The following is a 12,622-nucleotide window of genomic DNA, read 5'->3' on the forward strand; positions in this document are numbered from 1 at the left end:
CACTTTATATTTTTAAGACACTAAAGCAATGATGTTTAATACATAAAATATTCTAGACCCGCTCAATATGCCGACGAAAAATAAATATTGAAGTATTCGATCTCTTAAAATCCACCCTCTGAATCAGTAAACACACTTCCACTACTAGTCTCCTCATCCTCATACTGATCATCGTCCTCAGAATTATTGTCATTGCCCACTGCTACTCCATTCTCATCGACGTTCATGTCTGCCCAATCATCGTTAAGGTCATCGTCATAAGTAGTGCTCGCTAGAGCTCCCTTTGAGCTGGATAATCCTCTGCGATTGGGCTGGGTGAGCTTTGCGGTGGCGCCCAGTTCGTTCTTACTGAAAAATGGATGAGTTTCGGTAAGGGCCTTGCCTTGACAAACATATCCCATGGGAGTATGGGAAAAGTCCTGGCCTTTCCGCCTAACACTCAACCATTCTTGCAGGAATGTTAGAGGTCTGGATGTAAAGCCGACGGAGGTATGATGTTTTCCGTTGTCATTTTGAGTAGCTTTCCCATCAACAACAGGGCATTCATCTTCCAAGCAGCCTTCTTGTAACTCCTCCATAGTCTTCTCTGTTCCAAATCCCAAGAATCCACGAAGATACTCATACTGAGGGTATTCAAAGTAAAGAGCTCCCGAAAAAATACCCAACTGTATTGATAACCATGTCGGCGCAGCCCAGTCCTTTAAAAGTGAGGGTATAGCATAATATTGGAGATCATTGAAGTTAATAAGCATCTTGCGGGTCGTAGGAGCTGCATAAGTCAAGAGAAAACACGCAGGAGCTAGGCAGTCACGAAGAATTGGAATGAGGAGCTCCGTTTCTTCAGGTATTACCACTAATGCGGTTTCGGTTACAGGACTCCACAGAACCCAATTAACTTGACGCTAAACAATAAATGTTAGCAAACTTGTAAAGATAAAACATTTTCCGAACTCAAATAAACTTTGAAAGTGTAATAGTCTCTCATATCCGTTGAAACCCCTAAGGTCATCTAAGATTCAAAACGAATTTTGCAGAAGGAATTGTTCTCCAAACAGACTGTCACAGACATAGAGCCAACTTACCAGAAAATTGTCATGTGGTTGAATCACTTTAACAGAACGCATGAATTCTTTAGACACAAGTAGTCGAGAATTGAGAGCTTCAGCGTTGATTTCAAACTTCCTACCAATGCCGGTTTTGCTCAGAGCTATAAAAGCGTATTCACAACACTGTAGGGCCGGTCAGTCAGTATTGCTTGTCAATGAAGTTTTTTGGGGGGATAATTAGAAAGCAATAGATTAGTCAGGTATCAAAATGGGTACATGGAATGGAATACAAAATTGGGAGTTTGACATCGGGGAACAGAAGTAGATAGTAGGGTAAAGCCAATCGGCGAGTTGATTGAACTTACTGCGGAGCCTGCTGGAATTCGGCCGGTTCTGACAAAGGTTACAATGTCCTTTTCCAGGCCAGGGAATGACCAAGCGGTATAGTGAATAGGTCTCTGAACCTCACGCACAGTTTCGACTTCGTAGGCAACTTCTCTCTCTTGCTCAACTTCTTGTAGAGCGGTATGATGAACAGCATCGCCTGTATCTCGAAAGCTTCTACGCATCGTATTGAGCTCTTTGACAGAACTGGCTGTTTGGGGGCCAATTCGCTAGTACCAATCACAGCCTTAGTTTTTGTTTTAATTCCGTAAAGTTGATGTAAAGAAAGCTGCTCCTTTTGCCTGAGGGTATCTAAATACTGCTTTCGATGTTCTGCGTTGGTGAGGAAATCTACATTATCAGCAGCAGCCTGAACTCTGCGGCAGTAATCAATGCCTTGAGAATAATAAAGTGGCTGCATAAGCTCGATACCTATGCATGTCTGCTCCAGAAGCCAACAAATGACGTCGTACGAGTCCAGGTGATTGCCATGGGTCTTTTTAACACAGTCCAATATGCTTTGATTAACCTCAGGCGGTGCGAAGAATATAACAGATTGAGTAGTCGCGAGTTGCCTCAATCTCATTGCTGCCTGCACAGTATTGTCTTTGCTTTGTCCAAGACCTATTGGAAATTAGTGTCGGCGTCATTTCTTTTTCGAAAATTATGAACTCACTTAGGGTTAGCGCTCCACAAGCATTAGCAGGCATTTTCAAATCAATTCCACGACAATGGGCTTCATCAAGATAAACAACGACATTTCTTAAGTCATCGGAATATGGTGAAGCTGATAACGGCACCGGTCTGTACTTCTTATGGATCACCATCGGCTTTCCTGCTTCATCAAAGTAAACGGCGGCTTTTGCTTGTGTGTCAATCTCAAGCCATGTTCTTGCAAGCGACTCATTGCTTAACTCGAGAATCTGTGCTCCAGCATCGATGAGCACTCGGATGTTCAGATTTGAGATCTTGCGTAATAAATCAATCTCGGAAAGATGCCGGCCGCGTTCGTCAGCCGCAACTACATATCGCCGATTTCTATGCTGAAGCAAGTAGGTAAGAACCTCAGAGTTGGTATGGGCAAGTCTCTCCAAGTCTTGCTGTTTGAGGGTGAGCGGTAGTAAGTTTCTATTGTCGTTGGTGCCACTAAAGCCTGTCGTAATGGAATTTGGATTGTCCGCTGATGATAAAGGGATCTCCCAGCCGCTGGCTTGTAGTTTGAAACTGAAAGATTTGGCGTGTGCCGGAAATACAAAATTGTTACAGTAGTAGTCGATAATTACTGGAGATAGATTGAAATACGTCCATAGCTCAAGCATTTGTTGTTCGTCCTCAAGATTAATACTGTTCCAATCCCGCAGCGTATCAGGTAGTACAGAACAGCTCATGGACCATTGGTCATATATCGACGCCGGGTCGTCTGATTTGAGAACATGCTCAAGGGCTTGATGCAATTGCTTGTTACTTAGTCCATCATAATAAAATGCTAGACAAGTAAGAAGTATTGCGACGTCTGGGTGGCCCCACTCAGCTTGATCTGAGGGTACACCTTTGCCATGGAATGGAACCGCAATAGGGTCTCTATTGGGGTGAAGACCATACTGTACGTGCCACCTCTTTTTTAGCGCTAACAACAATATTCGGTGTACTAACAGACCGCGGACGTTTAAGAGATTGCGTTTCATTGCGGGTTTATCCGAAAATATCTCTTTCACAATCTTAGATACCCCTGTCGTAACCTTGGGCTTTGTTATGAAATCCCTAATGGCTATGCGATCCAATCTGGAGCATCGAGACATATCCAGAATTGATGTTCGTCCAATACATATATCTGCAACAAGCCTACTCAGTAGCTCCTCTTCAACATCTCTTCGGAGGAAAAATGGCATAGGATAGCCTCCAGAATCTCTTCGAACAACTTCTATACTATGAGGATAAGCTTTCTCGAGATTGTATAGATGACCTTCTACCAGAGCTAGCAAAGCTTGAGCTGTCTCCCAGCGATGAGGATAATTGTCAACCGAGTTCTGAGCACCACTTGGATATATTAGCTGTGTGCGCAATGAGAGAATTTGATCGCTTTCATCCATCACATCTCGGCAACGATTATTTAGCCATTGCTGCACTTTCACCATTGAATTCCCCTCATTTACATGGCCATCCGAAAGACGTTGAAGCCCAGATAATCGGAATGATAGTAAATGCTCCGGCAAAGCAATAATGATACCTGAGTTTTGAAGAGTTGCCTTGTGTAAATTGAAATAAGTCTTCACTGTATCTGTAGGAGTCTTTCTTGAGAATGGTACGTGGACGGTGCCTCTGCCCAAGAGAGATCCGAGACGTGCTTGCAGCAACTGTGCAGTTGGCACCAATAATGGCTTTGGCACAATGATTCGCACGAGACGTTCGGCATTGGCTAGCTTACAAGCCACCATAGGTACAATAATTGAAGTCTTTCCTTGTCCCATATTCATTTGTAAAACAGAATTTGATTTAGAATTCGGAGAAATTGTAGCTCTGGCCACGTCAACTTGATCAGGCCGAATAAGAACATTCGCTTCCACCTCGATCAAAAGCCAATCAGGCTCTTCGATCGGCTGCCAATTTGAATGACCCGGATTATTCTGTTCTTCAATCAAGCGTTGTGTGTCACCCTTTGAGAATGCTTCTTCAATTCTGAGTAGTCTTTGAAGTTCTGTGATATGTAAAGCATAGTTTATCAAAGACTCTCTCATGCCACTCCCAAAGTTGATTTCGGTGCTCCAGGTAGAACGTAGATTTTCAAGCAGTGTTATTGTTGAAACACATGGGTATAACCCTCCTGGTCGTAACCATGCAGCACTCGGGCTGTCAAATGATCGACATATTTCCATGAAAATTTCTCTTATCGCGCTTCTAGTCTTGTCTATATCACTAGAAAGCTTCAGAGAGTCGACAAATTTTCTACCGCCTTTCGGAATCTGCTCAAACAATTTGAATGAAGACAGGCTTTGCAGCAGTCCCTGTCCATATTTTTGGCGCACCAACGAGGCTTCATTGCCCATGAGATCTAAGATAACTAACATCAGTAAGATTCCATGTGTACATCATGGATTTCGATCAAGAAAAAATGTGATTTCTTATATGACTTACTTAAAACAATGCGCTCGAGAAGAGACGCTTCTTGAGAGATTATATGGCCATTGTGACTCGATATTTCGGCTTGTATGTTAGGCGGAGCTATTACCATAGATGACATCATGACCTTGCATGGCATTCGCATTAAATTTCTTGATAGCATGGGAAATTCACTGCCTCGAACTCTTGATCCATGTACTATTTGTTTTTGAACCTCCATATTTGGCAACTGAAATTTGGTCCCACTATAAGCTCGAAAAAGCACTTTTTGAACTTCCTCAAGATACTTAGAGAGCTCCATATTCTGGAAGATTCTTGCCCAATCGTCGAGGATAATGCTCATAGCTTTGGTGATATCTACATTCACAGGAGTCGAAAATTCGACAATGGAAGGTTCTAGGCACGGCCATTGAGCAAGCAAAAACTTCGCAAATAGCTCACAATCAGTATCTGTCTGGGCTTCGTACTGATGTTCTTGACGTTCGAGATTCTTGCGCTGTTTTGTGTGTAACTTGAATCCGCCAAAAGTATTACGGAAGTCTTGCGGGTAGGGTATGCGGCACGGCTTTAGCAATTGTATGATGTATGCAAGGTGCGGGATTTGATTTAGACGAAAGTGGACATAATTCCGATAGGTTGGAGGATCCAATTTTTTCAGGTCTTCCAATACAGAGCACGCCAGCAATACCCTAACCAGATCCATATCGATATCATCACGAAATGACATCAAAGAAAATTGGAACTGAAGTCGAAACTTGTCGTCGACGGAAGCTTGTCGACAAAATTGATACAATGGGCCGAACGATATACTAAAATCAACATCTAAACGATCTGACAATAGAACTCTCCTAGGCTCTGTGTGGAAACCTTTCAAATTGGGATATTTTTGCAGCATTCCACCCAAATCTGCCAAGGCATGTGTTTTTTGAGGCCATTGTATGATATGGTCAACACATTCTAAGACATTTTTGCGTCTTTGGCTAGCGCAGTACTTGTCTCTTGAATCATACACAAGATCAGGAGCTATCATGTGGTTCTCAAGAAACCCATCGTGGCGCTTGAAAAGTCTCAAGCGGGTATAACTTCGATTGTCAAGATGTTGTCGTCGCGCTCCCTTCAGCTCCAGAATTCCTTGTGTTTTCTCTTGAGAAAACTTTTCTAAGTTGTCACTTTTGTCCATCAATTCTTGAACTATCGATTCGTAGCCGTCGTATTGAATAGTAGTTGTCCATTTATCATTCCATTCTACTTTCTGCATAGATTTTCCGTCTTCCGGGTAATACCCCTGGCTGGGCTGAGCCTCGCGATTTTCAAAAGACACAAGCGCGATGTTAGTTTGAGAGGCGCCCAAGGCTGGTAAAGACCGGATTTCAAACAGGCAACAGCCTCCTCTGTTCCGGTACGCTTGGTCAGAATATCTGGTAGGAGGAAAGATGTCATACTGTGCAGTAAGGCTTTGGTGTAAAGCTGCCAAGGCTCGGCTGGACAATCGATACGCCCCAAGGTATCATTAACGAAGAAGCGACCATAATCTCCATTGTTCTCAATGTGTACTTGAACATGTATTCCATGGCATCGAGATTTCACACTGTTAGGATCATTACCAGGCATTGGTACAAGAATACTACGCACTCGTGGATTGATAGTATCGCGCAGTACAATTTTACTTCGTAGTCCATACCAAGTTCCACAGTCTTGATCCGCGTCTATTTCTGCATGTAGCTGTGACGATGCAAGATACTTCTTTTGATTGACTGTGAAAGATAAGGAGAGACGTTTGAGCTCGACGGTGAGATTATTTCTCGACGGTTGGTAAACTGTCAAGTGACCAGGCTCCTCAAAATACTCAAGGATCCTGTGAACGCGTCTGAATGTTGTGCTAAATGGATCGACTAAACAGGAGGATCGACGCCAAGCATTGCGAGTTCGTACATTCAGCTGCCAGTTGGCATCTTTGAACCTCCAAATATGTGGTTTCTGTCGAATTTCGACAATCCCCGTGGTTAAGTCGAGCCAGCTTGTTTATGTTAGTTTTAATAAATTTACGCATGGAACGTCAAGTAACTTACTGAATACAATCAAGCACTAGGGATTTTGGTAAATCAAAGTTGTTATCGGTGTGAAATACTCTGCTGGGTACTAGTTCCAGAACAGTCTTTCCCGAACAGGCTCGCACAACGACCTTTCCGTCGCGGGAACCAAGATGGATGGTATGACCGAATTGATCATTTGTCAATTGAAACTGGGAGCCAGGCAAAGAAGAAGGAAAAGTGAGAAGGTTAACATCACCAAAGAGGTCTCGAAGAACAGCCGAGGCTCTATACTCGGCAGGGAGCATCCCTAGCGGTTGGCCGTCTATCAAGAGGTAGCCGTAGAATAGATGAAAACTCAGTGTCTGTTCCTTCATGAAAGACGAGCCAATGACTTTCGCATAAACCCACCACTTTTCAGGGCAATCAAAAACCAAAGATGATGATACACGCGGCTGACTTCCTTCTGGTAAAGGCCATACAATACCCACTGCTAGTAGCAGGGACTCAGGGCTTGCAATTAGAGATTCGCGTAAAGCATGTCGCATGTGATAAACAGCCTTCAAGTCTTGAATGATAGCATTCCTGAGCCCGATTGGGGCCAGCGCAGGGTCATTGGAAAGGTTGTCTTGTAGCGTAATTGAGCATTCGATAAAGCAACGAAGTGCAGCAGGCTCTAATGTTTTGTTGTCATGGTTGAAAAGTGTTCGTCGGCAGAGAAGAGCAGCCCATAGGCAGTATGTTTGGCATCTGGAAGCAGCATCAGAATCAACTGCTTGCTTGATTTCTTCTCTGAGGATCTTCACCCAAGATGAAGTGATTGACCGAGCAGTTTCGAGTAACTCGGAGGCTAGTTTGACAATACTGGGTGCCGCCAGCTCCTTGATGCGTAGAACTATGGTCAATATCGTCTGCATGGAATAATTCTCACGATAGTTTGTCCTGATATTCTTCAGTCTCCGATCTAACTGCTCCAACATCCTACAACAGAAATTGTTATCTCGGAATGATTGATGAATGACACGTAAATAATCACTCTCAGTATTAGGTCCAGCTTCGAGTATTAAACGCGAAACTAAGATAGCCATTGATTCGGTACTGAAGTTCAAATTCTGAGAACCAAGCTCTACCAACAATTGTGTAAGACGGCGGGTCTTGCCTGAGATTAGTGCTTGGTAGGCCATGAACTCGTGAACATTGAGACCTCTGGGGCATTTTGATTGACTTGCAATGACTTCGTACGACGAAATGCCATCCGTATTGACAGACACGCCTTGCGTAAGCACCGAAAATGGTGAGCTTTGAGGCAACGTGAAGTTGAAATGATGCGAAAATGATGGTCGTTGATTTTTAAAGTCTCGACTTAGCCATCGTTGAGAACGAAAATCGTAGTAGGATAATCTCAGGGTATTGGAGGGACACACATCATCAATACCAACAGGGAATAAAACGGTGCGATAACTAGACACGGGTCAGTGATTGCTGTCCAAGTTTGCGCGTGGGCTTGTGCCATGGAAGAGCCAACTAACTGAGTATTGTGAAATATTTTCCTAGTTGATCCTAATGAAATCCCATGTTCTGTGTTCCTCATATATCCCGAGAGTCCCGGATAATCTTTTAAAAGGACCTGGGTTACAATTAATCTTGTTCACTCATGGTATAATTCAATTCATTGGAGACTATGTGGAAAGAGCTTACTCTAGGTTCCGTGAAAACACCTTGATTTTTTGGAAAAGCCAAAGCGATCAGGACTTTCCAGGTTGTGTCTCGATAAACTGAAAATGCCGAAGGGCAAGATAGCTCGAAGATCACCGCTCTTTTTTGAATGGGATCTGAGGGTAAAGGATGCTCGTATACCTATAGTTTTATAAATCATCAATGTCCTATTAATTACTAAATCCAAAGATGCAACATATCGCAGTGGGGTTTCTCTCACCTTGATCCTAAAGGACTTGGCCCGATTCTCCATTAAGCATTTTGGACAACTTGGGCTGTGTCCGTCGATTGTGTATATGCAGGTGCTTTCGTTGATCATTTTAATAATATTGTCATACTTTTCACTCTCCTTCAACCACTCTGCTAATTTTCTCTCGCGTGATTGCTCAGCATCAAGCTCTATAGCTTCAAGAAGCTCTTGCAGCCTTGGAGCTTCATCGGACTCGAAAAAGTAGCGGTCGGCAAAGCATCCTTGTGTTGGATCCTCGAATATGGTTCTGTGTCCTCCGTTACCGACCGCAGCTCTGCAGCGATTTTGTATATACTTCTGAACTTTTTGTAGTCTATACATGTCTTTTTTCAGAGATATTTGCAAAACATCCATCATCTCGGGCGTGAAGAGAGGATGATAATTCTTAAGTAATGGATAGAGAATGCATTCATATTCATCCATAAAGATCCAAAGCTCCATGATGCTCAACAACATTATGGAACGTTCTTCGGAGTTGACAGAATAAGCGCCTTCGGATTCCTTGATGTACCTATGTATTTCTCTTGAGATCTCCCTGCATCGTGATTGATTGTCGAGGTTGATGGCAGATGGAGAATGATGTCTCGACTCAATACCAATCTCCATATCGCAAAGAGCAATATATCGGTCTCCGAAACTGCCAATCTTCCTGGAAGCAGCTGCAGATACGTCGATTTTCTTCTTGGAATTATGAAACTGTGGAGGTGGGCGAAGAGCTTCATCCATGATGCGCTGTAGGTAACGGCCACTGTTGGGAAGTGTTAAGTATAAATCACGATCCGCAGCGCGTTTTGGAAGTGTCATAACTGGTCGTTGATTAGACCGCTTGAATGCTAGCCACTCTGATTCAATCCGTTCTAAGGCCCGCTGAATTGCATTTTGGAAATTAGGCCTCAAAGCCTTGAAGGTGTGTTCGTACACAGCTCCCAGAGAAGTTGATGCTTTGACGTCATCGTTTTCGAGCTTGGCAAGGCGTCGACAAAGTTTGGTTTTCAAGTATGATAGTGATTCGAGACTGATGTTGTACATGTGAAGCTCAAGAAGTTGTGCCATTGCTAGACATCTCATGAATTTGTACTGTGTCCGGCCAGAATCTGACATTGAGTATAGTTGTCTTTGTATGGCGACTCGCAATACGAGATATAAGGGATTTCGTCTCCATGGCTTTGCAGCATTGAACCATAGTACATCGTCTCGAATGCGCTTCTTCAGAATTGTAGGATATATTCTCCGGCCATTTCCTTCCAATAGCGTCATGAGCATTTGAGATATGAGGGCGCACGAAGCAGTGTCTCGTTCCTCAATGACCAGAGAACCAGCTTTAGATGTTCTCGCAGCGAATCGTTTGACTGACTCGGTGCTGGATTGCTCTAAGAAAACGGCCAACTCTTTTAAAAAACTGGATTCGCTGAATGTCGACAAAGGGAGGTCGACGGCATACCCAGGGAAACTCCATTCTAAGGCATTCTCAGCAGCCATGACATCCTGTGCGGATGCCGATGTCTCGAAAGACTCGAAGACTACACGTTCCTCAGTACTTTTAGATCGAGTTAGAAAACAGGCTGCTGGCTTAGATTGTGATTCTAATGGCTTGAGACATACCGATAAATTAGTAGAGCTGCGTTCTGCTCCGCAATGTTGAGAATTAAATAGACATTTTTCTGGAGAGATTGGAACTCAGACAAGAGCGTATCTCTTGACAGTCTTCCTCTAGTATTTAACACTCTCGCCGTTTCCAATGATCGACGAATCCAATCCCAATTCTCGGACAATTTTCCCCTCGTGATGCCTCTCATCGACCTGGAAGCCGTGATGAAATGGTCAAATATAGCACCTTCCAATCCTTCGTTTCTGTCATCCCTCCCTGGGAGCCGTGGAGGGAGGACAATGTGGTTGACCAACGATTCGACAACGGAATTCGTTGTCGCCATGGCGACTAACACGATATGGTGTAGTCGTTGATCGAGTGGTGAAGTTGGAACAATGTAGAAAAGTAATTGTTTCCACAGTATAAGGAAGTGTGACGAAGTTGTTAGACAAATCAAACGAAAATTTTGAGAAGATGGAATGGATCTTATAGAAATTCAAATTTAAAGTGAAAATAATTTTGTAAGATGGAGGTGAAGTCTCAACACCCCCCGCCCCACTAGCGCGAAACCAAAATAACAATTAAATCTGCCTTGCACGGGATATGTACCCCATATCACTTTTCAATCTTCCAATTAGAACTTTATAAGCAAATGGGCGTTTGGGTATCTGAATACCCAATACCTATCAATAAATGAGGCTTTTTTTAGGGAAACTTACTGATTCATTTCGTCCATCACGCCTTTCATCTTTGAACAGGTTACTACCCACCTGGTAAGTTTACTTCCTGGGTGAGGATCCATTCGAGTACGATATCATGCATACTCAGCTATTCAAATCATTTTATGCATTCTCCCGCCAACTATGGCATATTGACTTGGATGCTAATGTACGAGTCGATTTTTATCTCCATTTGATTTATATCTGCCTATACCCGTCTTCCACTCCCGCTTCCGCTCCGAGTTTAACAACGGCTAAAGCTTTTCAAGAAGCAGAGATTACTGAGCAAAATGAAGTCATATATTATCATTCACAAGCTTAGGCTCAACAGTAGCCCAGCAAATATGACGAGCGATACTTTTACCGTCAAGATTCAAGAGATACCAATCGAGATACCTTCATTACTTCTATAGGATATACCACTTGATTATCATGCTTGACATTCGACTCTAATATGAAGAAGAACCAGTGGACATCTCACTAAGTATGATGGCCGAGACACCACCTTGCAGCATCTCTTTCCAACGAAGAAAAGGAAAACACAGGAAACTCAACCTACGATCATCGAATTATCAAATCCATATATTTACTGGAACTGTCCCTGCCAACCCGAGACGACCAACAAACAAACGACCTCGCCATATGCAGCCTGCCTGCAATACGACACCGAGCCTAACCGAGCCACTTGAAGGTATTGATGGCTGCTGCAGATATCCATCACCAAGTATCTTCTAATTCGTTCATCCAACTTACAAACGAAACACTCCTTGCTAAAACCAACATTGTGATGGAAAAGTCTATCAAACTTTACCAATGAAGACCTTACAGCATTCGCCCTCCCAAATTCTTACAAACGCAAGCCTCATCATCCACACCAGTGCATTATCTCGATAGAAAAGGTTTATTGGACTTACCAACTAAGGTCTTAACATCCTACACAATATATGTTACAAAATCAGTCAGTTAGTCATATCTTCTTTCTTTCCTCTTTATCTTGGGGTGAGGAAAAATTTATCTTGAGATTACATTTTTCCTCACCCCGACCAATCAAAATACGCAGCTACCGTATCGAGCAATTTACCAGCAAATATTCCTGTCTCTTGACTCTTTTCTCATTCCCGTTCCTTCCTTTCTCCTTTCTTCGCCCTTTCTTTTTCGACGTTTGACGTCGAAAGAAATCTTAGTCATCAAACCAGCCCACCTACTATTTTAGGACTAGCACAATCACAATGATACCATCAGCATTGCCCTGTACATTCGACCATACATTATTAATATCTGAAGATAATTCAAATACAAAATATTTAGAAGGCTGTAATTGTACAAAGACGTTGAGTTTCTTGTATACATGTTCATATCCACGGGGTAAACTGGTCGCTAGTCCAGGAATTTCATTTCATCAAGACCTGGATTATCTATGTTGAGGAAAACACACCTCCCATTAGTCTTTCAGCCCAATGATTAATTTCCGCATTACCAAACGCCCAGTTGTGAAATGTGGCAATGCGATATCCTCTCCTTCTGTAAAATCACAATGTCTTGGGTTATACAAGAGCAGACCATAATCTCTATGGTTCACATTCTTAGAGAAGGACTTGATCATGTGTACGGTGTCAATGTCCGGCATGTTGCGAACTTACCCTCTCAATGAATTCGAATCCAAAGCTCAAATGGAAACTAATACTGCGTCGAAACAAGCTGAATAGAAATTTGAAAAGTAATCTTGACGTATATTCATAAAGTTTTCAGCGGGGTATGGCTGGAAATGTAAG

General features: G+C 42.9%; 1 protein-coding gene across 1 annotated transcript; it reads right to left on the minus strand.

Annotated features, from left to right (window-relative positions):
* Positions 1-104: 104 nt before the first annotated feature.
* Bfra_010513 (uncharacterized protein) lies at positions 105-10,474 on the minus strand (the record flags this gene model as incomplete). Its single annotated transcript, XM_037340844.1, is given in 12 exon segments — positions 105-902; positions 1,083-1,229; positions 1,412-1,660; positions 1,675-2,054; positions 2,107-4,479; positions 4,563-5,900; positions 5,912-6,564; positions 6,617-8,038; positions 8,107-8,204; positions 8,276-8,434; positions 8,514-10,080; positions 10,146-10,474. The coding sequence occupies 12 exon segments, from the start codon at positions 10,472-10,474 to the stop codon at positions 105-107; spliced, it is 9,513 nt and encodes a 3,170-aa protein (XP_037186487.1).
* Between the last annotated feature and the right edge of the window lie 2,148 nt (positions 10,475-12,622).

The sequence above is a fragment of the Botrytis fragariae genome (assembly GCF_013461495.1).
Source record: "Botrytis fragariae strain BVB16 chromosome Unknown tig00000797, whole genome shotgun sequence".
Taxonomy (NCBI): Eukaryota; Fungi; Ascomycota; class Leotiomycetes; order Helotiales; family Sclerotiniaceae; genus Botrytis; species Botrytis fragariae.